Source organism: Lithobates pipiens, unplaced genomic scaffold, assembly GCF_037356315.1.
Source record: "Lithobates pipiens isolate NorthernLeopardFrog02 unplaced genomic scaffold, aLitPip1_a1.2 Scaffold_25, whole genome shotgun sequence".
Classification (NCBI taxonomy): Eukaryota; Metazoa; Chordata; class Amphibia; order Anura; family Ranidae; genus Lithobates; species Lithobates pipiens.
In genome coordinates, this window is record NW_027507787.1 from 127,425,082 (window position 1) to 127,450,516 (window position 25,435).

At 44.5% G+C, this 25,435-nt stretch overlaps 1 protein-coding gene across 1 annotated transcript in view; it reads left to right on the forward strand.

Moving 5' to 3' along the window:
- The window catches only part of CALY (calcyon neuron specific vesicular protein), a 102,840-nt gene that overhangs the window by 44,882 nt on the left and 32,523 nt on the right, over positions 1-25,435 (forward strand). Inside the window, exon 2 of the mRNA XM_077454855.1 lies at positions 24,094-24,248. Coding sequence (XP_077310981.1) covers positions 24,126-24,248 — 123 coding nt within the window. The 5' untranslated portion in view covers positions 24,094-24,125. The remainder of the gene's footprint in view (positions 1-24,093; positions 24,249-25,435) is intronic.

Genomic DNA, 25,435 nt, shown 5'->3' on the forward strand with positions numbered 1-25,435 from the left:
TAGCCCCTACGGAGGTACCCCTAGACTTATTATAGGCTTATAAGAAGTGTAGGGTAATGGCAGAGTGCATTAGAGGCAGGCACTGTAACCTTTTCTCTCCCAGAAGCCTGCTTGGTCTCTTGACTGGCTTCTGTGCATGTGTTTTTCTGTTGGTTCACATTTACAGTTCATTTAACAGTTCATATTTATTTGATGGGGCAGTATTTTTATGATCTTATGTAGATAGTTATTGTTCTACATCTAGTGATTTACATGACTGGTATGGTTCTAACAGGATACTATAACTGACCACTGCACTCTTTATGCTGGATTGTATATGCCCTGTAAAGGGCTGAAGTTGCGCCACTATTCTTTGCAGGTTTGGCAACCCCTTGTATAAGTTATAAAGCAACATGTGTTTTATTGATTTTAAGGTGAATATTTTTTACTCTATTTTTGGATTAGGCTCCATGCACACTGAAGCTCAAAAAAGCTATTTCTGGACGCCAGATTGCTGGCAGAAAACGCTGGTTGAAAAACCTGCTTTTAACAGCGTTTTATACTAGCGTTAATGAGCGTTAATGAGCGTTTTACAGCGTTAGCGTTAATGGGCGTTTTTTATAAAAATACACAGAGGACACTCCAAAAATCCCACAATGCATTGAAAAATAGAATGCCGAACACTAATGAACGAGCGTTAATGAGCGTTAATGAGCGTTTGTCGTTTTTTGCCGCTGAAAAACGGCACTTTGAACGCGAATTTCTGCCGTTCAGAAAAAAGCCCATAAACTCCACTGCTCATTAAAGCTGAAAAACGTCCATGTGTGCATGGACACATAGGCTAACATAGAGTGGAGTTTATGGGCTTTTACAAAAAACGCCCAAACGCCAATAAACTGCAGTTTATCAGCTTCAGTGTGCATGGAGCCTTACAATTAAAACTACTACACTGTGAGCATTTTTTATGGCTGGTGGTTCCATGTGGATGCCAACATTTGTACTAACCCCTGGTGGAGTGGAAAAGAGCAGTCCTATCCTATTATGTATGGAGGGAGAAGGCTCATGCTGGATATCATATAGTGGAATATAGTTAGTAAGGTTGAATAAAGACACCAGTCCATCCAGTTCAACCTGAGGGAGTGTCTACAATTGTCCCTATCCCTGTACATTGCACACTCACATCAGTCCCTACCCTCAAGGAGCCCACAATCCAAGGTCCCCATTCATATACTAGGGCCAATTTTGGACAGAAGCCAATTAACCTACCTGCATGTCTTTGGATATATATAACAAAGTGCTCATTCCTGTTCTAATATTAGACAACATATCTTTGTGGTGAATTTGAAATTTTACCATATGGTGAAGGATTGACATGGAGGGTGTTTTCCAATCATTGGGTGAGGGCTGGAGTGGAACACTTTTGGACTTTTCATGTTTTTATGTGTTGTGAATCATTTACATCTGTGGTTGTGGCACTTGGGCAGTGGCGGAACTACCGCCATAGCGAGCCATGCGGGCGCTATGGGGCCCGCAGCCATTCTAGGGCCCGGTGAGTGGCGTTGCTAAGCGTGTGCGGGCCGCACCAGGTGACACCCGCCAGCGGGGTGACATCCTTGGGTAGCGGCAGCCGCACCACTAACACCTGTGCCTGTGCTCGAGCGCAGGCTGAGGGACACGGCGTCGCAGACCTAAGCCACCTCCCTCCTCTCTGTTTACATCCACAGAGGAGGAGGAGCCTGCGCTCGAGCCTCGAGGAACACACCGCTGTATGGGGAGAATGTCAGCGCTGTTGTGAGGTATGTAAGGGAGGGTAGGGGGGTCTGCACTACTGAGGGGGGGCTGCACTACTGTGGGGAGGCTGCACTACTGAGGGGGGCTGCATTACATAGGGGGTTCTGTACTGATGGGGGGTCTGCACTACTGAGGGGGAGTCTGCACTGAGGGGGGTCTGCACTACTGAGGGGGGTCTGCACTACTGAGGGGGGTCTGCACTACTGAGGGGGGTCTATACTACTGAGGGAGGGTCTGTACTGAGGAGGATTCTGCACCACTGAGGGGGAGTCTGCACCACTGAGGGGGAGTCTGCACCACTGAGGGGGGTCTGCACTGAGGAGGATTCTGCACTGAGGGGGAGTCTGCACTACTGAGGGGGAGTCTGCACTACTGAGGGGGAGTCTGCACTGCTGGGGGGCTGCACTACTGAGGGAGGGTCTTGCACTACTGAGGGGGGAGTCTGCACTACTGAGGGGGGAGTCTGCACTACTGAGGGAGGGCCTGCACTGCTGGGGGGTCTGCACTACTGAGGGAGGGTCTGCACTACTGAGGGGGGTCTGCACTACTGAGGGCGAGTCTGTACTGAGGGGGTCCTGCACTGAGGGGGTTGTCTGCAAAGCTGGGGGGGGGGGTCTGTACTGCTGGGGGGTCCTGCACTGAGGGGGGTCTGTAATGGGGGGTGTGGGTACTAAGGGGGATGTCTGCATTGCTGGGGGGTATCTGTACTGATGGGGGTCTGCACTGAGGTGGGGGGTGTCTGTACTGATGGGGGTCTGCACTTGGGTGGGGGGGTCTGTACTGATGGGGGTGTCTGCACTGAGGAGGGTCTGTAATAGGGGGTGTCTGTACTGCTGGGGGTCTGCACTGAGGTGGGGGGTGTCTGTACTGCTGGGGGGGTCTGCACTGAGGTGGGGGGTGTCTGTACTGATGGGGGGGTCTGTAATGCTCGGGGGGTCTGCACTAAGTGGGGTGTATGTACTAAGGGGGGTGTCTGCACTGCTGGGGGGGTCAGTACTACTGAGGGGGTCTGCACTGAGAGGGTTGGGTTTGCACTGCTGGGGGGGTGTCCTGCACTGAGGGTGGTGTCTGCACTGAGGGGGGGGCCTGTACTGAGGGGGATATGCATGTGTATCCTTCAGGGGCTGCATACAGTATACTGCATACTTTGTTGGTTGAAATTAATATAAACTGTTGCCTGGGTACTGTGCTACATGAGTGTGGTAATCTGTTGTTCAATGGCATTAGTTCATTTTTTTGGGGGGGGGGGCCCATGCAACATTTTTGCTATGGGGCCCTGTAAATTCTAGTTACGCCCCTGCACTTGGGTATAAGAGTAATATGCTTCTGTTTCTCCTCCCCTAGCTCCTTAGGCAGCTGAGAACAGAAGGAATGTGATCACTTATAAAAAAGGAGAAACATATATTGTATTTTTAAAGTGTTGTTTAATGTGTAAGCGCAAATGTTTTGCCTTTCATTTCTATTTTAAACTGAATAGATTTTACAGGGTGAGGGTTTACCTTAAGATCATACTGTTTCCCATCCAACTGCATTGAGTGACTGCTTGTCATCTGAAAGTTTTACTAAACCCACAACAGTAAAAATCAGTATATGCAGTAAAGCATGTTTGTTATACTCACTGTAGAACCTAAGGCGTTAAACCTCTGCATTGTGTAAAAAGGCTGTTTATCCTGTCTTCTCTGATCCTCCCCTTCTTCCACCATCTCCAATCAATCTCCTGATAATACAGAGCTTTTGGAGTCACTCTGCACTTAGTTTGGTGTGTTTTTTTTCTCGAGAAGGTGCATATGATCAGCACAGGGCCAATCAGCACTGTCCAGACAGAGAACCTCTCAACATCATAGGAAAATCAGACTCTGACAGAAGTCACAAGACTGCTATATACTGCTGATGAGAAAAAGTATTTAGCAGTTTATATTTACTAAAATAATTGCATTTCCATGTTCTGAGTAGGGATGAGCCGAACACCCCCCCGGTTCAGTTCGCACCAGAACCTGCAAACGGACCGAAAATTTGCGCGAACTTTAGAACCCCATTAAAGTCTATGGGACTCGAACGTTCAAAATCAAAAGTGCTAATTTTAAAGGCTAATATGCAAGTTATTGTCCTAAAAAGGGTTTAGGGACCCGGCTCCTGCCCCAGGGGACATGTATCAATGCAAAAAAAAAGTTTTCAAAACTGCAGTTTTTGCGGGAGCACTGATTTTAATGGCGCCGAAAGAATGCTGGGTGCAGGACAGGCCAGTAGCCCAATTGCATACTGTGCAAGCTCTGGCCAGTGATCCATCCTCAAGACCCAGTAACCCAGAGGATTTTCGGTGGGAAAGGTATATAAGTCTGATCTTGCCCCTTCCTGCACCATGTAAATCAGACTCTGGGGATGGTTGCTGGAACCGATCATACCTTGGGGTTGAGGACTAAAAAATTGTCTGAACGCACCAGTCAGATGGCCACCTTCTCCACCGTTCCTTCTGTGACTGACCAAAGCCTCAGCAACACGTTGTCCAGGACCAGGTGGCACAATACACCGGCTGTAATTACTGCAGCTGCCTGTGGTATAGGACCAGAACAACACCAGCAATTGGGGTAGCTTAAGGTGTACACTGTGCAGGTGGCACAATACACTGACTGTAACTGCTGTAGCTGCCTGTGGTATAGGACCAGAACAACACGAGCAATTGGGGTAGCTTCAGCTGTACACTGTGCAGGTATCACAATACACCGACTGTAATTACTGCAGCTGCCTGTGGTATAGAACCAGAACAACACCAGCAATTGGGGTAGCTTCAGGTGTACACAGTGCAGTGGGAACAATACAACGACTATAATTGCAATATGTCCAAAGGAAATGAAGACACTGTCTCTGCGTCTATCTGTCTCTATAAGCCGCAACACACTATGCAAGGCCGCTGCGCAGACGGCCTTATATAGTGTAGGGCGTGTACTAAATCCCCTGTGCCATAATTGGCCACGGGCATCCTGCCTGTGGCCAATTATGGCTCTCCTCGCTGACAGCGCTGTGATTGGCCAAGCATACGGGTCAATAGTATGCAAGCTCTTGGATGGGATGACAAGGGATTATATACAAGATTTTAGTAATGTAATTGGTATCATTAGTAGTAATCAGCATGGATTCATGAAGAATCATTCCAGCCAAACCAATCTATTAACCTTCTGTGAGGCGGTGAGCTGCCACTTAGATAAAGGAAGGCTCGTAGACGTGGTGTATCTGGATTTTGCAAAAGCATTTGACACAGTTCCCCATAAACGTTTACTGTACAAAGTAAGGTCCGTTGGCATGGACCATAGGGTGAGTACATGGATAGAAAATTGGCTACAAGGATGAGTTCAGAGGGTGGTGATAAATGGGGAGTACTCGGAATGGTCAGGGGTGGGTAGTGGGGTCCTCCAGGGTTCTGTTCTAGGAGCAATCCTGTTTAATTTATTCATAAACGACCTGGAGGATGGGGTAAACAGCTCAATCTCTGTATTTGGGGATGACACTAAGCTAAGCAGGGCAATAACCTCTCCGCAGGATGTGGAAACCTTGCAAGAAGATCTGAATAATATAATGGGGTGGGAAACTACATGGCAAATGTAATGGTTTAATGTAGAAAAATGTAAAATAATGCATTTGGGTGGCAAAAATATGAATGCAATCTACTCACTAGTGGGTGAACCTCTGGGGGAATCCAGGATGGAAAAGGACCTGTGGGTTCTAGTAGATGATAGTCTCAGCAATGGTATGCAATGCCAAGCTGCTGCTAACAAAGCAAACAGAATATTGGCATGCATTAAAAAGGGGATTAACTCCAGGGATAAAGCAATAATTCTCCCACTCTACGAGACTTTGGTCTGGCCTCACCTGGAGTATGCTGTCCAGTTCTGGGCACCAGTCCTCAGGAAGGATGTACTGGAAATGGAGAGAGTACAAAGAAGGGCAACAAAGCTAATAAAGGGTCTGGAGGATATTAGTTATGAAGAAAGTTTGCGAGCAATGAACCTATTTTCTCTGGAGAAGAGACGCTTGAGAGGGGATATGATTTCAATTTACAAATACCATACCGACATTTTTCAGTTTTAAACATCATTTAAACATGTAGTTGCCCACCCTATTTTAAGTAGGTCTTCCTGTAAAGTTTATATACCCCCCTGTGAAGTTATTACCCTGCTTAGCTTTGTATCATCAGCAAACACAAGATTTATCTATTCATACCAACCTCTGTGTAATTTATGAACAAATTGAACAGTATTGGTCCCAGGACAGAGCTTTGGTATACCCCACTTATCACTCAGAATTTACAAGATTTATCACCACCCTCTGGGTGTGCTCCTATAATCAGTTTGGTATGCAGGCATGTACATTATCATCAATACCAACAGACCTCAGTTTGTAAATTAAGCATTTATGGGGAACTGTATCAAATTCTTTGGTGAAATTCAGATGTACAACATTCAAGGGCCTTCCTCTATCCAGTGTATCAGAGCAACCCAGAGAGAGCCGTGAAACGTCTTCAGGGTTTATACATCTCCCAGGCTCCTCTCATATACGTTTAGGGACCTCTCATCCATGGTCCAGTTTGGGTCTTGGTTCTCTCCCCTGGGTCAATTTAGTCTCACCTGAGACAAACAGCCAGTGCTCTCATACCTGGGGAACAGACAAGTCCTGTCTGGGAGAGCTGAAGGTTGGTAACAAGCAAGCAGGCTGTGTATGTGGAAGCGTTAAGCCCCATACACACTATCAGTTTTTCTGCTGATTTTTGCCTTCAGGTTTACCAATACCATGTAGTGCAAGGGCCTGCCTGATTGCATACAAATTGAAACTCCTAAGGTTTGACCTCATATTATATGGTTTTGGTAAATCTGAAGGAAAAACTCAGCAGAAAAACTGATAGTGTATATGGGGCTTTTAGGCTTGCTCAATCTGATAATAAGGGCATGTCGTTTGTATAGCTAGTGCCGGGACATGGCTAGGAACTTGTTTTTTTGTGTTTTGCAGTTTATTTTTCTGGAAACCTGTACAGCACCTGTAAATAGACTTGTAAAGAGTACAAAAAAAAAACACACTGAACTGGTGTCTGTGCCTAAAAATGGGCTCACCCCAGAGAGCTTTCTTACCTGCTATCTATTACCCTGCTCACCCCAGATTGCAGCTCCCTTCCTCATAGACATGTTCCTGACCACAGCACACTGTGATCTTGGCTGTATATGACATTTTCCTGACGACTGCATTCTGTGTGCTGGGCTGTACATGACATGTTCCTGACTGTTGTGTGTATATATATATATATATATATATATATATATATATATATATAATTTATAACATGGTACCAATAAATATGCTGTAAATACAGTATATGGATGATAACTGGTCTGTATATCATAATCCTGATGACTGCACTCTGTATGCTGGGCTGTATATGACATTCTCCTGAACATTTCACTCTGTCTGCTGGGCTGTATGTGACTTGTTCCTGACGTAAAAAGGAAAAGAATAAGGGAGCTTCTGTAAGAATAATTCCTCCAGTATCAACAGCAAACTCCCAATAAGTATAAGCAGCAACAATAGATAAGAGGAATGTCATTTGCAACAGAACTTTGGCGAAGAGAAGCGACTCTAATAGAATTTAAAAGAATAACAAGAAGGAGTTTCTAAGTACAGCATTCACAATGTTTAATTAAGAGCAATGCTTAAAAACATTTACAAGATCCATGGTAAAAGTAGGCATGTCAGCATAAAAAATGTCCTTGCTTAGTCCTGCGCCTCTAGGGGGAGATAAGCCGACCAGCAGCTGTATTAGACATCCATGGGGGAGAAACGAGGAGCATGATGGCTGCCCGGCTTCTGGAACCATGCTGGAATGCATGGCACAGAAAGAGATTGCAGGGAGGGGAGGTAACGCTTTTCAGAATAAGTGCGGATCACTCCTTCATCAGACCTACAGTATCTCACAAAAGTGAGTACACCCCTCACATTTTTGAAAAATGTTCTCATGTGACAACACTAAAGAAATAACACTTTGTTACAATGTAAAGTAGTGAGTTTACAGCTTGTATAACAGTGTAAATGTGCTGTCCCCTCAAAATAACTCAACACACAGCCATTAATGTCTAAACCGCTGCCAATAAAAGTGAGTACACCCCTAAGTGAAAATGTCCAAATTGGGCCCGAAGTGTAAATATTTTGTGTGGCCACCATTATATTCCAGCACTGCCTTAACCCTCTTGGTTCTTCGCCAGAGCTTCACAGGTTGCTACTGGAGTCCTGTTCCACTCCTCCATGACAACATGACAGAGCTGGTGGATGTTAGAGACCTTGCGCTCCTCTACCTTCCGTTTTAGGATGCCCCACAGATGCTGAACAGGGTTTAGGTCTGGAGACATGCTTGGCCAGTCCATCATCTTTACCCTCAGCTTTTTAAGCAAGGCAGTGGTCATCTTGGAGGTGTGTTTGGGGTCGTTATCACATTGGAATACTACCCTGCGGCCCAGTCCCTGACGGGAGGGGATCATGCTCTACTTCAGTACATGTTGGCATTCATGGTTCCCTCAATGAACTGTAGCTCCCTAATGCTGGTAGCACTCATGCAGCCAAAGACGTTGACACTCCCACCACCATGCTTGACTGTAGACAAGACACACTTGTCTTTATACTCTTCACCTGGTTGCACCACAGACGCTTGACACCATCTGAACCAAATAAGTTTATCTTGGTCTCATCAGACCACAGGACATGATTCCAGTAATCCATGTCCTTAGTCTTTTTTTCTTCAGCAAACTGTTTGTGGGCTTTCTTGTGCATCATCTTTAGAAGAGGATTCCTTCTGGGACAAAAGGCATACAGGCCAATTTGATGCAGCGTGCGGTATATGGTCTGAGCACTGACAGGCTGACTTCCCACCCCTTCAACCTCTGAAGCAATGCTGGCAGCACTCATACATCTATTTCCCAAAAACAACCTCTGGATATGACGCTGATCACGTGCGCTCAACTTCTTTGGTCGACCATGGTGATGGATCATCGGAGGACATTTTTTTTTTTTTTTAATAAAGGAATTGTCAAAAATTGTGTTTTTATTTATTTTTGACACTTTTTACAGTGAATGGGTAGGGGTACTATGTACCCCATACTCATTCACATGGGGGGCAGGATCTGGGAGCCCCCTTGCTAAATAAGCTTCCTGATTCTGATAAGCACCCTGCTCGCAGATACCCACAACCACAGCTCAGGGTTATTGGGAAGAGGCCCTTGTCCCCATCAACATGGGGATAAGGTGTTTTGGGTTGGGGGGCACAGCACCCCCGATGTTGAAGGCATGTGGCCTGATTTGATTCAGGAGGGGGGGCGCTTGCTTGCCCCCCCTTTTTCCTGACCTGCCGAGCTGCATGCTCGGATAAGGGTCTGGTATGGATTTTGGGGGGGACCCCACGACGTTTTTCTGTATTACTGGGTGCCGGCAATAGCTTGCAACCACGAAGTAGATTTAAATGCATTTGTTTCCTTTAGAAATATTGGTTTTGCTGCAGCAGGTTCTATATACGGTACAGATGCATTCACGTTACAGGCACGCTAAGAGGAACCCTCAGGCACTATATTTAAAGACATTTTTAATTTCTATTGTTTTACTTTAAGCATCATTAAAATCACTGCTCCTTCAAAAATGATAGTTTAAAAAAAAAATATTTGCATTGATACCCGGGCCCCCATACCCTTTTTATGGCCAATAACTTGCATATAAGCCTTCAAAAAAAGTATTTTGATTTTTCAACTTCGGGTCCTATAGACTTCAATGGGGTTCTTGTTCGGATCCAAACTTTTTGTGACGTTTGGATGTTCTGGTGTGAACTGAACCGCAGGGTGTTCGACCCATCTCTAATGTAACCCCTTTCCAGCCAGTGTCATTAGTACAGTGACAGTGTATAGTATAATCACTGATCACTGTATTAATGTCACTGGTGATATCAGTGGCAGTTAGTCAGTTCCCCCCAGCATTGGTTAGTGTCAGATTGTCCGCCGCAATATCGCAATCCCATTATAAGTCGTTGATCGCTGCCATTAGTACTATAAAAAAAATGTTAGTTTCTATACCATAGTTTGTAGGCACTATAACTTTCTCAGAAACATGTAGCAGAATACATTTGTCCAAAATTTATGAAGAAATTAGATTTTTTAATTTTTTTTATTGGATATGTTGTATAGAAGAAAGTAAAAAATATTTTGTTTTTTCAAGATTTTGGGATTTTTTTAGTTTATATCACAAACAATAACTATTTGTGTGAAAAAAAATTATATAAATTTTGTTCTTGTACAGCATTGCACGACAATGTGCAGTGCAATTGCCAGTTAAATTTGCGCAGTGCTGAATAGCAAAAATGGCCTTGTCATGAAGAGGGTAAATTCTTCTGAGGCTGAAGTGTTTAATGAAGTTCTTCTTGAAGGTAAACTCTTTGCAGAAAAACATGTTAAATTCCTGCCTATGAATGACACTGTAATTAAAGCATATTTTGTGGGTACAAGGACAGTGGCTTAGGTTTTAAACCCCTTCCACTGCACAGTTTGCATTCATAGTGTGATGCCTCTTTATTACCCCTCTGGGTACTCAAGGTTTATCTATGGCCCTGCTGAAAGCATGACAGTTTGGGAGTCACATGAGAACTGAAACTGACAAAAAATGTTGTCAGTTGAAATGGCCAACCCTATAATTCTGCTCTGGTATATACCGGTACATTGAATTTGTTGAATTAAAAACATGATTTTAAAAAAGAATGACATTCTATGGAATCCATATATTTTGTAGGCTAGCTGATGTCTTTGTAAGGATGCTTGGTATCCAATATTGCTTTCTTTTTTGTATGCAAAAATATAAATTTGCCCCCCTGCAAAATAGAACATGCCCCTAGCATTTAATTAATTGAAATTAAACTTAAGCACGCTATTACTTATTCTTCATTAATTCATGCCCTCACAGCTTAATGTGATTCCCATGCCCAGACTATGCTCTCTAAAGTATTTACATATTCAGAACAAACAGTAAAAGTGCTTTAAAACATTTATTCTGTAGCAATTGGCATTGTGGAGAATAAATGTATCTTCAAATTTCACAGCAGAGTCACTTAAATATCATAGATGTACTGAATACATTTCATACAAAGTATCTGAATTTCTGGAGTTTAGGTTTAAAGTTGGAATTGAATCTCTCTATATTTTCCCTGATTATTCCCTCCCCTCTCTTCAACATACTAATTAAATCTTTAAATAAAAGATTTTTGTCTTCATCGCAAACCTTATTTTAGACCCACTGACCTTGCAACTCGGGGTGCTGAATATAATCGATACATCACGATTCGGGTGTCCACGATGCAGCATCGATGCTATGACCGACATAATCGACTGGCGGGTGACGTGATCCCGACTTACCCACCCAGGGATGTCAACCGGCAGTAAATTTACTGACAGTCTGTAAAAATCAGTGATTGTTTTACAACTGCCAGTAAATATCAGGGGCTGATAATTTCATGCTGTGTTGACTTTTTAAGTGTAAATCAAGCAAATGACTTTGTTATAGGTTTTGTTAATGTTTCCATATCATGTTTACACTGTTCAAATTCACCGTGTTAGCTTTCAATAGTTCTGTAATTTCTCAGGTTGTCAGTTATAAATGTGCTCCGCCAGTACATTTTCCATGTTTTGTCAGTAAAAAATGCTGCTGGAGGTTGGAAACCCTGGCCCCATCCCTCCTGGGAGAGCGCCCCATCATACTCTACAAGTTTTAAAATAACTATGTCTTAATAAATCCCCTCTTATAATACATTTAGTGCCCCACTTTTCAAGTGCACATGCATTTTAAAAAATATGTAGCTATATACCGCATATTTCAAACTGTTCCTCTGTGCTCATGTGACTGCCCGGCGCATAGCTCTCCTCTCTCCATCTAACAGCTACAGCATAATTTAATAGGCTACATCATCCTCCGCTGATGTCAGTCGAGAGGAGAGAGGATAGCAGCAAGTGGCCAGCCGGGTCTGAGTTACATGTGAGCCGAGGAACATTCTGAAATATGCGGTATATAGCTACATATTTTTTAAAAGACATTGACAGTGGGGCACTTAATGTACAATAAGAGGGGATTTGAAAAGGCACAGTTAGTTTAACAGGAGTAAGCAGAGTACATATAAGTGTACTCTGCTTGCAACTTGTACTGACCCTGTGGGAGAGTTCAGCTCTGTCTTCCCTGTTCACAAATTCCACTGTGTTAACTTCTAGTGTGCTGGAATGTACAACAGGGAAGAGCAGAACTCTCAGCACTGAGAGAATACAGTGAACTTCACAGATCTGTTTGTCAGCAGTTTCCATCATTCCATCATTTCTGTGGCAGAGGGATGGTGGGATCAGAGGCAGAGGGATGGTGGGATCAGAGGCAGAGGGATGGTGGGATCAGAGGCAGAGGGATGGTGGGATCAGAGGCAGAGGGATGGCGGGATCAGAGGCAGAGGGATGGTAGGATCAGAGGCAGAGGGATAGATGGGATCAGGCAGCTGGATAGTGGGATCAGAGTGAGTGAATCATAGTCAGGAGGACTGGGGAGGCGCACCTGAGAGAGCTGGGAGATTGCAGTTTGAGATGGGTGCAGAAAGAAGAGAGGATTGTGGGAAGGGCAGTGGAGAGAGGTCATTGCAGCCAGGTTGGCTGTGAGAGCCTGAAGATTGGTACCTGAATAGTGGACAGTTATCACCTATTTCTTCAACATAGGGACCAGAGGTTCCTGCCTGCAAAAGGCAGTTCACTGAGGCCTGGCAGAATTAGCGTCAGGCCTACCCATGCGGTGCTAGCTAGTCTGGAGGAGTAACAGTCTGCAGCATGGGAAGTGCTGGTGGAGTAACGGTATGCAGCATGTGAAATGCTGAAGGAGTGAAGCATAAGAGGTCTTCAAGTGGAGTTCCGCCAATTTTTTTTTTGTTTGTTTTTTAAGTCGGCAGCTACAAATACTGCAGCTACTGACTTTTAAAATTTGGACACTTATCTGTCCAGGGCACCCCTGATGTCAGCACCCGAAGCCGATCTGTCCCTTGGCTGTTGGGTGCTGCTGCTGCCACCCTCAGTAAGGGAGTCAGGAGGTGAAGCCCTGCGGCTTCACAACCTGGTTCCCTACTGCGCATGTGCGAATTGCACTGCCAGGGGCGTAACTATAGGGGGTGCAGCAGTCGCGACCGCAACCGGGCCCTGTGATGCAGGGGGCCCATGCAGCCCCCTCTACATATGGCCGGCAGCAGCATAGGCAACTAGGGGTACCAGTGCACCATGCACACGGGTGGCTGGAGGGTGACTAGCAGAGCTTCATGCTCAACTATTGCACTGGCTGCTCTTTAGTTGTGCATTCCCTGCATGACCTGTGTCCTCGGCCGCCTCCTCAGAGTACCCCTCTCCTGCTCCATGCATTGCCGCTCAGTCCGATGTCTGTTCTCCCCAGCCAGAGTCCCGCCCCCCCCAGTCCGGCACACTGCACTGCATACTTCTCCCGGGTAAACAAACTTTAAGCACACGGATGCAGTGCAGCCCTATGAGAGCCGGCTCCCTGGAGGACACTGCAGGCTTGTCTGACAGCCCCCCTCCTTCCCCGTCAAACACAGATGATGAAAGGTCTTTCTGGGAGATATGCTGGATGGAGCCCAGGCCAACATGGATGAGTGCACGGCCTGCAGCTTGGTCATGGTGAGTGAGAGGACCCCATCCCCCACACACCATTACATACCCCCTCCATCTCCCCCTGGGGACAGGGACCCCTTCTCACGTGGGGGCAGTAACTTTATCTGCCCTGGAGAAAAGGACCTCCTCTCTTCTGGGGACGGGGACCCCATCCTGCCTAGGGACAGTCCCCCAATGGGGCACCTAAAAATAAAAAAATAAATAATAAAAAAAACGACTGATACCAGTGGTGGAACTACAGGGCTCACAAAGGTCATAGTTGTGACCACGCCCTGGAGTTCCACCGCTGGACTCGGAGGGAAGGGCCTGGCTGGGGTTCAGGGGGGCCCTTCATGGTTTCTTGCATCGGGGCCCTGAAGGTTCTAGTTACGCCACTGTGCACTGCGCTATCTCACTGGTCCCCACTGTGTTCTGAGACCTGTGTGTCTCCCAGAGGACAGCGGGGGGGGGGGGGGCAGGAACTATCGTAGATACCCGCGGGTAGCTCGGGTATCTATGCCCAGGAGTGGGATCAAAATACCTGTATTAGACAGGTATCTGCTACCCCCCTCCCTCCTGAAAGGTGCCAAGTGTGACACCGGAGGGAGGATTCCGAAAAGCGGAAGCTACATTTTTGAGTGGAACTCTGCTTTAACCACTTGCTTACTGGGCACTTAAACACCCTTCCTGCCCAGACCAATTTTCAGCTTTGGGTGCTCTCACACTTTGAATGACAATTCAATTACTCAGTCATGCAACACTGTACCCAAATTAATTTTTTGCCCTTTTTTTCCCCATAAATAGAGCTTTCTTTTGGTGGTATTTGATCACCTCTGGGGTTTTTATTTTTTGCGCTATAAATGAAAAAAGACCGAAAATTTTGAAAAAAAACGCATATTTCTTTGTTTCTGTGACAGAATTATGCAAATTATTAATTTTTCTTCATACATTTTGGCCACAATTTATACTGCTACATATCTTTGGTAAAAATAACTCAAATTAGTGGATATTATTTGGTCTTTGTGAAAGTTAGAGAGTCTACAAGCTGTGGTGCGAATCACACAAAACTGATCACATCTGATGTACTGGTGGCCTATCTCGCTTCTTGTGACCCGAACAAGTCAGGAAAGTACAAATACCCCCCAAATGACCCCTTTTTGGAAAGTAGACATTCCAAGGTATTTAGTAAGAGGCATAGTGAGCTTTTTGATGTTGTCATTTTTTTCCCACAATTCTTTGCAAAATTAAGATTTTTCATTTTTTTTTTCTCCACAAAATTGTCATTGTGATAGGTTATTTCTCTCACGTGGCATGTGTATACCACAAATGACACCCCCCAAAAATTCTGCATCTCCTCCTGAGTATTACAATACCACATGTGTGGGACTTTTCACAGCCTGGCCACATAGAGAGGCCCAACATGCAGGTAGTGCCATCATGTGTTCTAGGAACATAAATTACACATCTAACTTGTTGACTATTTATTACACTTTTGAAGCACCAGGACAATGACACGTGACACTGATGACAGATGGCACTGATACGTGGCAATGAGGACACGTGGCACTGATGACAGATGGCACTAATATGTGGCACTGATGACAGATGGCACTAATATGTGGCACTGATGACACGTGGCACTTATACGTGGCACTAATATGTGGCACTGAAGACACGTGGCACTAATACGTGGCACTGATGACAGATGGCACTAATACGTGCCACCGATGACAGATGGCACTAATACATGGGACCGATGACGCGTGGCACTGATGACAGATGGCACTAATATGTGGCACTGATGACAGATGGCACTAATATGTGGCACTGATGACACGTGGCACTTATACGTGGCACTGATGACAGATGGCACTAATACGTGCCACCGATGACAGATGGCACTAATACATGGGACCGATGACGTGTGACACTGATGACAGATGGCACTGATAAGTGGCATTGATGACACGTGACACTGACAACAGATGGCACGTGACACTGACAGGTGGCACTGATGACAAGTGGCACTGATGACAGATGGCACTAATACGTGGCACTGATGACAGATGGCACTATGTGGCACTGATGACAGATGGCACTGATGACAGATGGCACTTATACGTGGCACTGATGACAGATGGCACTGGGGACAAATGGCACTGACAACAGGTGGCACTGGGGGCAGGTAGCACTGGGGGCAGGTAGCACTGGGGTGGATGGCACTGGGGGCAGGTAGCACTGGGGTGGATGGCACTGGGGGCAGGTAGCACTGGGGTGGATGGCACTGCTGGGGGAGGATGGCACTGCCGGGGGAGAATGGCACTTTTTTTTTTATTTTTATCAACTCCAGGCAGAACGGCTGCCGCTGCAGCCGTTCATCTCTCCCCTCTCACACTGTCTGTGTGAGGAGGGAGAGCGGCGCTGAGAGATGATCTCATATGTAAACATATGAGATCATCTCCCATTGGACACACCGATCACGCTGTAAACGGCCATTGTGATTGGCCGTTTACAGCGATCTGTGTTTGCCTGTCCCGGGGGACACGGCGAACACAGAACTTCCGCGATGCGCGCCCGCGGCGGCACGCTTTGCGGAAGTAAACATTAGGACGTCCTCCCGGATGAACGCGCCTGCTCTACGGCCGTCATTCGGCTATAGGGCGGGCGCGAGGTGGTTAAGCAAGAGTTTGTGCTGGAGAGTATATAGAATTCCAAAGCAAGTTACATAGTTAGTAAGGTTGAATAAAGACACCAGTCCATCCTAAGTGAGTGTCTACAATTGTCCCTATTCTTGTGCATTGCACATTCATGTTGGTCCCTACCCTCAAGGAGCCCACAATCCAAGGTCCCCATTCATATACTAGGGCCAATTTTGGACAGAAGCCAATTAACGTACCTGCATGTCTTTGGGGTGTGGGAGGAAACTGGAGTACCCGGAGGAAATCCACGCAGGCACAGGGAGAACATGCAAACTCCAGGCAGGTAGTGTTGCGGTTGGGATTTGAACCAGCGACCCTTTTTACTGCTAGGTGAGAGTGCTAACCACTACACCACTGTGCCGCCCCAAGTTGCACTGAATGTTCCTGGCCATCCCATAATTTCCCCTTTCCTATCCAAGTTCAATCCGCTCAATAAAAAACAAAACAAAAACAAAGCTTATGGACTGTTCTGATGCTGTGTACACACGACCGGACTTTCTGGCAGATTAGGTCAGACGGAATCAATCCGTCGGGCATTCCGATCGTGTGTGGGCTAATCCAATCGTTTTTCACATAAAAAATCAGATGGACCTAGAAATAGAACATGTTTCAAATCTGTCCTCCGACAGACTCAATTCCTATTAGGAAAATCTGTATGCTGGTCCGACGGACCAAATACGATGCAAGGGAAGCTACTGGTTATCGAACTTCCTTTTTTAGTCCCGTCTTATGTTATCACGTTCAAAACGAATGGACTTTCGAATGGACTTAGTCGTTCGTATGTGGCCAAGTCCGTTCATTCGGAAGGTCCATCGGAACTCCGCCGAAAGTCAGTCGGGAAGACCATCAGACCTAGTCTGCCGGAAAGTCCGGTCGTGTGTACGTGGCATTAGTGTCTGAGAGATGGATGTCGGGTTGGGAAGGGTGACAGGTGATCCACTACATTCAGCAACCCCTACGGGGGCATGGCTACACAAATAAAAAAATGTCTGCAGGAGTGGGTTTGTATGTAATTCCCACCTGTGATGCTGAGCCTCCATGATTGAAAGAACTTAAATCCAATAAATGAAAGGGTTGGGCCAGGGACAGTGATGCCAGGGAAGAAGGGACTTGGTAAAGTTGGACGTCCCACATCCAGAAAATGAGGCAAGCTCCCCCTGACTCCTTGTGACTTCCTGTATCTTCTAATGAACACTGTGAGAAGCTCACAGTTTGTAGGGAAATCAGAGTACAGTGGAGGACTGGAGTTTAACTTTAATAAATATTGCTTTGATCTTTGAGAATTTCCGAGAATGATTAAAATCACAGTACAAGCAGCTAGAAAGGTCAGGGATGGCTGGTGTTAATGCTCTGTTACTGCTTGTTAAAGCAAAGCTCCACCCAAAGGGGAAGCTCCGCCAGACTGGTTTGGACAGTTCCCCGCTCCGACTTCCGGGTGAGTTCGCTGTGGCAAACCCACCTGGACGTTCGCCCCCACCTTCCCCCCCACAGCTTGTCCATTCTCAGAGCATGGCGCTCTTCGCACATGCGCAGTAGGGAGTTGGCTGTGAAGCCACAAGGCTTCATTGCTGGTTTCCCTTAGTGTAGATGGCGGCAGCAGCAACTGATGGCTGATTGAAAAATTGACAGCGCTGGATTCCTGGACAGGTAAGTGTCCTAATATTAAAAGTCAGCAGCTATCATGTTTGTAGTTTCTGACTTTTATTTTTTTTTTCTGAAGGAGCCTGGAGAGCCCTTTTAAGGATATGTAAATGCAGGTGCACTTTAGATTTGAATGCAGAAATCCCTGCCTTCACTGCTGTCAAGGGCATTGGCATATTTTATCTTTCTTCCCAAATAACAGAAGAAATTACACAGCACACATACAAAGTAGGGAGTAGATTACGAGTGTGCAGGTGTTAGGCCCTGTCCACACAACATTTTTTGGAAAGGCATGCAGGTTCCTGCTGGGAGAATCTTCCATAAAAAACACATCGATTTTGACACGTTAAGGTGTGTTTACATGCACATGCACACATCTGTACATGCAGTGGCGTAACTAGAACCTTCAGGGCCCCGATGCAGGAAACCATTGCGCCCCCCCCCCCCCGACCTCCGGACAGGGCTCTTTTCTCCGAGCCCCATGGTGGAACACCAGGGCCCAGTCCCAAGTGGGTGGCTGCATATAAAGGAACCGATTTAAAAAACATCAATTACAGCCACTGTGCCCATCAAACGCCACCACTGTACCATCAAATGTCACTACTGTGCCCATCAAACTTTGCCGCTGTGCCCATCAAATGCCACCGCTGTGCCCATCAAATGCCACCAGTGTACCCATCAAATGCTGCCACTGTGCCCATCAAATGCTGCTACTGTGCACATCAAATGCTGTTGGTGTGCCCATCAAATGCTGCCACTGTGAATCCCCACCGCCCGCTCACTGCCTGCCCGCCACTTACCCTGTCTTGGTGGGGCAGCGGGTAACGGCCATGAGCGGAGTCCTCCATGCAGCTACTGCCATCCTCATCTCCCGTCCTCTCCTCCTGATGGGCATCCAATAGCTGTGTCTATCGTTTCAGCCAATCGGGTGATGGGTAAAAGACCCGCACACCTGATTGGTGGAGAGGCCGTTCAGTGTTAGGAAAGTGAATATTAATTCACTTTTCTAACACACCTGGGTAGACTGTGAGCGTCAAGCATGGCGCTCGCAGTTCACCTATTTTGAAGCCTATTATAGCCCATGGCTCTAATCAGGTGCTGCAAACCCCCCCCCCCCCCCCCCCCCCCCCGCCGCTGTAATTCAGGCACCCGGCACCCCAAAAGGGACCAGACACCTAAATATAGGGGTGGCAGCGGTGGCCATGGATAGATTCATGCTATGCTATGCATGAGTCTATCCTTTGGTCATAGAGGGGGTGGAACCTGTGCACCCTTTTGGATGCACCGCCACTGATAAACACATGCACACACACATGCATACATACACATACATATATGAACACACACACTCACACACATACAAGCATGCTTACACGCACACATACAAGCATGCTCACACACACAAACATACATTAATGCTCACACACCCACATTAATGCTCACACACACACATACATGCATGCTCACACACACACATACAAGCATGCTCACACACACACATACAAGCATGCTCACACACACACACATACAAGCATGCTCACACACACATACACACATACATGCATGCTCACACACATACATGCATGCTCACACATACATGCATGCTCACAAACATACAAGCATGCTCACACACGCACATACAAGCATGCTCACACACACACACGCACATACAAGCATGCTCACGCACACACAAGCATGCTCACATGCACACACATGCATGCTCACACACACATACATGCATGCTTGCTCACACACACGCACACACACATACATGCTCACACACACGCACACACACATACATGCATTCTCTCACACACACACACACACACATACAAGCATGCTCACACACACACACGCACACACAAGCATGCTCACACACATGCACATACAAGCATGCTCACACACACATACATACAAGCATGCTCACACACATGCACATACAAGCATGCTCACACACATGCACATACAAGCATGCTCACACACACACATACAAACACAAATACAGTAGATAGTCTTATTAAAAAAAACGGCAGACATTTACCTTCCTGGCTTTTCCTGCCGGGTACTGCACTCTAGGGGGAGACAAAGAGCACACACTGCTTTCACTACTAAGCCTAATGTGAGGAGCTCCCGCACAGTGCCGATTTCAGTTCGGCTGATGATCGGGGAGCTCCTCTCAGCCTCCCCTCCTATCGAAGAGTGCAGGGGGCCCTTGGGCCCCGCAACAGCAAGGGGCCCGGTCGCCATGGCGATCTTGGCGACCCCTATAATTCCGCCACTGTGTACGTGTCTGTTGGTGTTCTATAGTATAGAGTGATTCATGCAATTCACTTGCTGTTTGAATTAGCTCCAGCAAGGCTTGCTAGAGGTGACATTCTGTATTATGGAAATGTGATGTATCAGCCTATCAACAGGCATGAATGGCCTGCTTTTGCATGCTGGCAAAGTTATTATCTGACAAAATAATACTTGTATAAATGCCGTGCTAAGGTACCAGAAACACCAAATGCATGAGAATAATGATGTAAATTAAACACAAAAAAAAAAAAAAAAAAAAAAAAGAATGTGATGTAGAATATCCCAAAAGACGTGAATCTTGAAAGGAAGATGCTTGTGTACACCATAAAATCTCCAAGTGCTCCACCACCTGAATGTGCAGTAGGAACTCTCAGGCCGTGTACACATGGTCAGACTTTCCGGCAGAAAAAGTCTGAGAGAATTATTTCATTGAATATTCCGATCATGTATGGGCTTCAGCAGACTTTTTTTTTAGAAAATTTTGACAGACCTAGAAATAGAACATGTTTTAAATCTTTCCGACGGAATCAATTTCTATCGGGAAAACCGTTCGTCTGTATGCTGTTGTGATGGACCAAAAATGACGCAAGGGCAGCTTTGGCTACTGGCTATTGAGCTTCCTTTTTCTAGTCACGTCGTACGTGTTGTACGTCACCACATTCTAAACAATTGGACTTTGGTGTGACCGTGTGTAGGCAAGTTTGTTTCAGCAGAACTCTGTCGGAAAAACCATCAGAGTTTATTCTGATGGAAAAAACTGTCGTGTGTATGCAGCATTACCAAAGTTGATGGACTCTCAGGTATTAATACAAGTCAAAACAAGCATATACTGTATGTGACAATGGTCCCTGTTGTAGGGAAGGCATCATCCAGATCAACTGTCACATCCTCCAGCACCTCCTCGGCAGAATGATAAAATTCATGCAAACATGAAAGGAAAGTCGTAAGTGCCACATAGTGTGAAACCATATGGCAATTTATTATTAAAACATATGCAAACTACTTACAAATACATAAATATAAGGCACTCCATCCCGGTAAATGCACTCCATCCCGGAAGCCTGATAAAACACTTCCTGGTATTGAACAGCGTAATGACATCACGAGATGTAGCTCCGTCCTAAGGGTTTTGCCACATCTGACGTCGTCAGGGATGTGGAAGCTACGCTTTGTCATCATGTTCAATAAATACTAGAAACAAGAGGGGGAACAGGAAGAACCATATCGTGTACATTCCAAGCCTCTCTTTGGTCCAACAAAGGGCCAAGCCTCAGTATGGTATAAGATATCGGAGCCGACTAGTATTAGTTCCAGGGATGATATCCTCATTATAATGTATGATTTTGGATCCTGCTTCCACTAGTTCCATAAATCATTAAAAATAAAACATTTGGAGGGGCTCGATGATAAAAATATAAAGCAAACAAGTAAATCCCCAAAAATATATAATAATAATTGATAAAAAAAAGCAGAAATATATTACAAAATCTAAATAAACATGAGTAATCATTATTAAAAAAACATTTTAAAGAAAATAATTAATTGATTGTGTTAAGTCCTGTTGTAAAAGACAATACAATTCCTGGTCATTATCACATAAAAAAAAACACACATATAATATACCACACATAAAATAGAGAATTAAGATATATACTTGAATGAAGAAAAATGAGGAGAGCATAATAAATGCATTAAAATTTACTTGATAAGGGGAAGGAGTGCCATGCATTATTAATAAATGTGTTAACATTCCATTCCACATTCATTCCATATGGAAGGAGGAATCTGAGCTCATGGATCCACCATGTCTCCAACTGCGAGACCCCCCCCCCCCCTTGGTAGACCCACCTCTCCATGGTGCTACATATCTGTCAATAGCCAAAAATAGCGTACCTCTAGGATCCTTGTTATGGCACTGAGCATAATGTTTTGGGACACTATGTACATCTACTATGCACTATGTAGACTCCTATTGATATTATTAATATTCTTTATTCTTGTGTTTATTATACATCATTAACCTCATGCATTTGGTGTTTCTATTACCTTAGCATGACATTTATATGTGTATTATTTGTACACAATTAATATCAATTGTTATGGCAGCTGCATACGATTTTTCATTGCAATTTCATTTTTTTAATTATCTGAGGAACTACCTGGCACATGCTCCTATCCAATGTATAATAATGCAACATTAACAACTATCTTGCTACCATGCCTCTGGGTCTAGGCATGTGATGTGCTGTGAGAATCTTCCCTTCTGGCAGGACCTCTTAAAAACTCTGGCTACCTTGGATGTTCTACTAAGATGTAGAGGAAGCATACTACAGTTTTTCCCTACAATGGAGTGGCCGAGAGTGGAACGTCAACACAGGAACATTTCCAATGGTTTCCTGCCTTAAAAAAACATTAGAACATCTATTGTCAAGCCACATTTAACGTGTCCAGAAAGCATAGCCATGTGAGAAAGGGACCCAGAAAGATTAAGAGATGCTGAAGACCAGAGATTGTGTTCTGTGTATAAACTGGGCTGAATGTGACTAAGACCCTATTGCCAATATGGTGAACTTAGGACATTCAAAGTGTAGGTTATTAGCTGAAGATCAGTATTTAGCCACATCAATTTAAAATTAATATAAATAGTGTCACAAAATAATGAAGACCCTGTTACACACATTATTTCTCTTTTGTAATAGTGCATGGTTGTCAATTGCTCCTGTTCTCTCCCCAGCTGTGGTTGTGGGTTTGAATACTTGGTTGCTGATAATGACTACACAGTACCACATAAAGTGTGATTTTAATACAGCATTAATCACTGAATGTGCTGACTACAACTGACCTGAAAGAATGGCTGTGTTGATCAAACGCAAACCTTGGCTGTTCAAGGCAACAGTTAACAATACCAAATGGGTCTCTTCACCACACCATTGATAATGGATGTATTGTTATAAATTATAATGTGTACATTTTATGTGAAACCAAGAACCAAAACAAATAAGGTAGGGTCACGGGGAAGGAAGAAAGAGAGGAAAAAAGTCATAGCATTTTGGAAGCCTTCTATTACCTCAGCATTGAAGCTTATTTCTGAAACTGGAATAATGTTAGGCCAAATACGACACTTTTGTATAAAACCATTTTGATGTTTTGGGAAACAGTTGCACTTTTGGTCAGTCTAAAAATCTCAGCTTGATTTCAAATGACTTGCTCACAAGGTCTGCCTTGTCGTGTTTAGCATAGCCTTGTTTACTGAAAGTTAGTTCAACCACTTCTCTTGTTTTCCTAGTTATTGTATGTGCTTTCTATGTTATATCAAAGTTGCTTTTCTTTATGTTGTACATACACATTTACAGTATTTATGTTAAAACAATTGAATCAATGTCATTTGGACTTTACTAAGCTAAACATTTGGTCCTATTATCCTTTTGATTATACCATCGCTGCAGTGGGAATCCCCACTTACCAATAGTAAGTTGCATGGGGTGGGTGGTCAATACCAGCTAGAGAGCTGCCAACATTATGACGTGACTCAGTTTTGAGGTGTAGTAGCACAACACTAGGGATGACGGTACGGAGTTCAAACTCCTGAAGATGCCTGCTATTCACAGTCATTAAGGCAGTACAAAATTAGCTTGAAAGTATAATTGTAGCCAAACCTTTTTTTTCTTATTTTGCTTAGATGGATAATGGTTGGAAATCCCTTCAGATTTTTAAGACTGTCTTGTCCCCACTGGGGGAGATTTTCTTTTACATCCTGGACTGGTGACCCTATCATCGGGACAGGAAATGACAGGAAATTATAACAATTTCTCCATTGGGCACACATCAGTTTGGTTCCGACATGGGTCCTAATCCTTTCTCACTCTACTAAAACAGTTTTTATTGCTTTGTGTCCCTAATGGTAAGATTTCATCCTACATTGTTAACCAATTGTTATTGTTGTTGCCCCCGGGATTCTAACTCTTTACCATTTTATCAATTTTGTTTATTATTGTTTTCAGATATTCTTCACGGTTTAGCTGTGCCTGAGACAATGGTGCAGCTAGGGGTTAATCTGGCAGATAAAGGTGACAATGAACAAGGTTTGGATGAGGACAAGGTGCCCCTGATAACACCACTCGATGTTGACCAATTGGAGCAACCATTTCCTGAAAAGGTTAGATATCAACTACATTATTGGCAAGCTCAGTTCACATTAATGTGATAGTTTTGTAATGTGTGTCCAGCGTGCCATACTTGATGAGTATCACATTCCTGCAATTAATCTGTTGTAAATAATTTTCTGTACATAATCAAAATTGTACATGAGTGAAATTAATGTTTGTTTCAAATCTTTTGAAATTACATGAATCCATATCAGTAAAAATACATCGAAAAATGCTCTACGTACTTTATTTTTACATCTGCTCTCTCATTATGGTAGGGCTCTTGTTTGTCTCATCACACACTGGTTCATTAAAAATTCCTTATTCTAGTCCAGTCATACGTCATCATGTTCGAATCCATCGGACTTTGGTGTGATTGTGTGTGGCCAAGTCCGTTCATTCGGAAAGTCCGTCAGAACTCTGTCAGAACTCCGTCAGAACTCCATCGAAAGTCTGTCAGACTTAGTCCCTCAAAAAGTCTGGTCGTGTGTACACGGCATTACATATTCTTATTGGCCAACAAGGCAGCCAATCATAGTAATTGGCCACTAGGAATGTGAATAAGCAGGAGAGAGTTGTTGACATGCTCTGATACTATCTGGAATTTTGCCCATTTAGAACAGTCTAGCATTGGGATATACCAGAATGCAATGAAAGCTGCTGCAGATATGTGAAGGTACCTCTGAGTGCCTACAATTTATACTGCTTAGCAGCTTTCCTTATTCAAGTGACAGAGTCCCTTTAAGACAAACATAATATGGAGACTTCAAATCTGCAAACTCTTCTTTTCTGTTTACAAAAAAAGATGTAATTGGGACTTTGAATGTGGCCCGCCATGTCAGATAAGAACAAGATCAATACATAAATCAATACATAAATCAAAATGACCATCCATGATTTATTGTTACAATCTAAAATTCATAACAAATCTTGAGAAAGACATTGCATCAAATAAATAGGTAGTCACAAGACTTATAACCTGTACACACGGTCGGACTTTCTGATGGAAAATGTGCGATCGGATCGTGTTGTTGGAAAATCCGATCGTGTGTGGGCTCCATCAGACTTTTTCCATTAGAATTTCCGACACACAAAGTTTGAGAACAGGATCAAAAATTTTCCTACAACAAAATCCGATCATTTAAATTCCGACAATCTTGATGGACAAAGTGCCACGTATGCTCAGAATAAGTTAAGA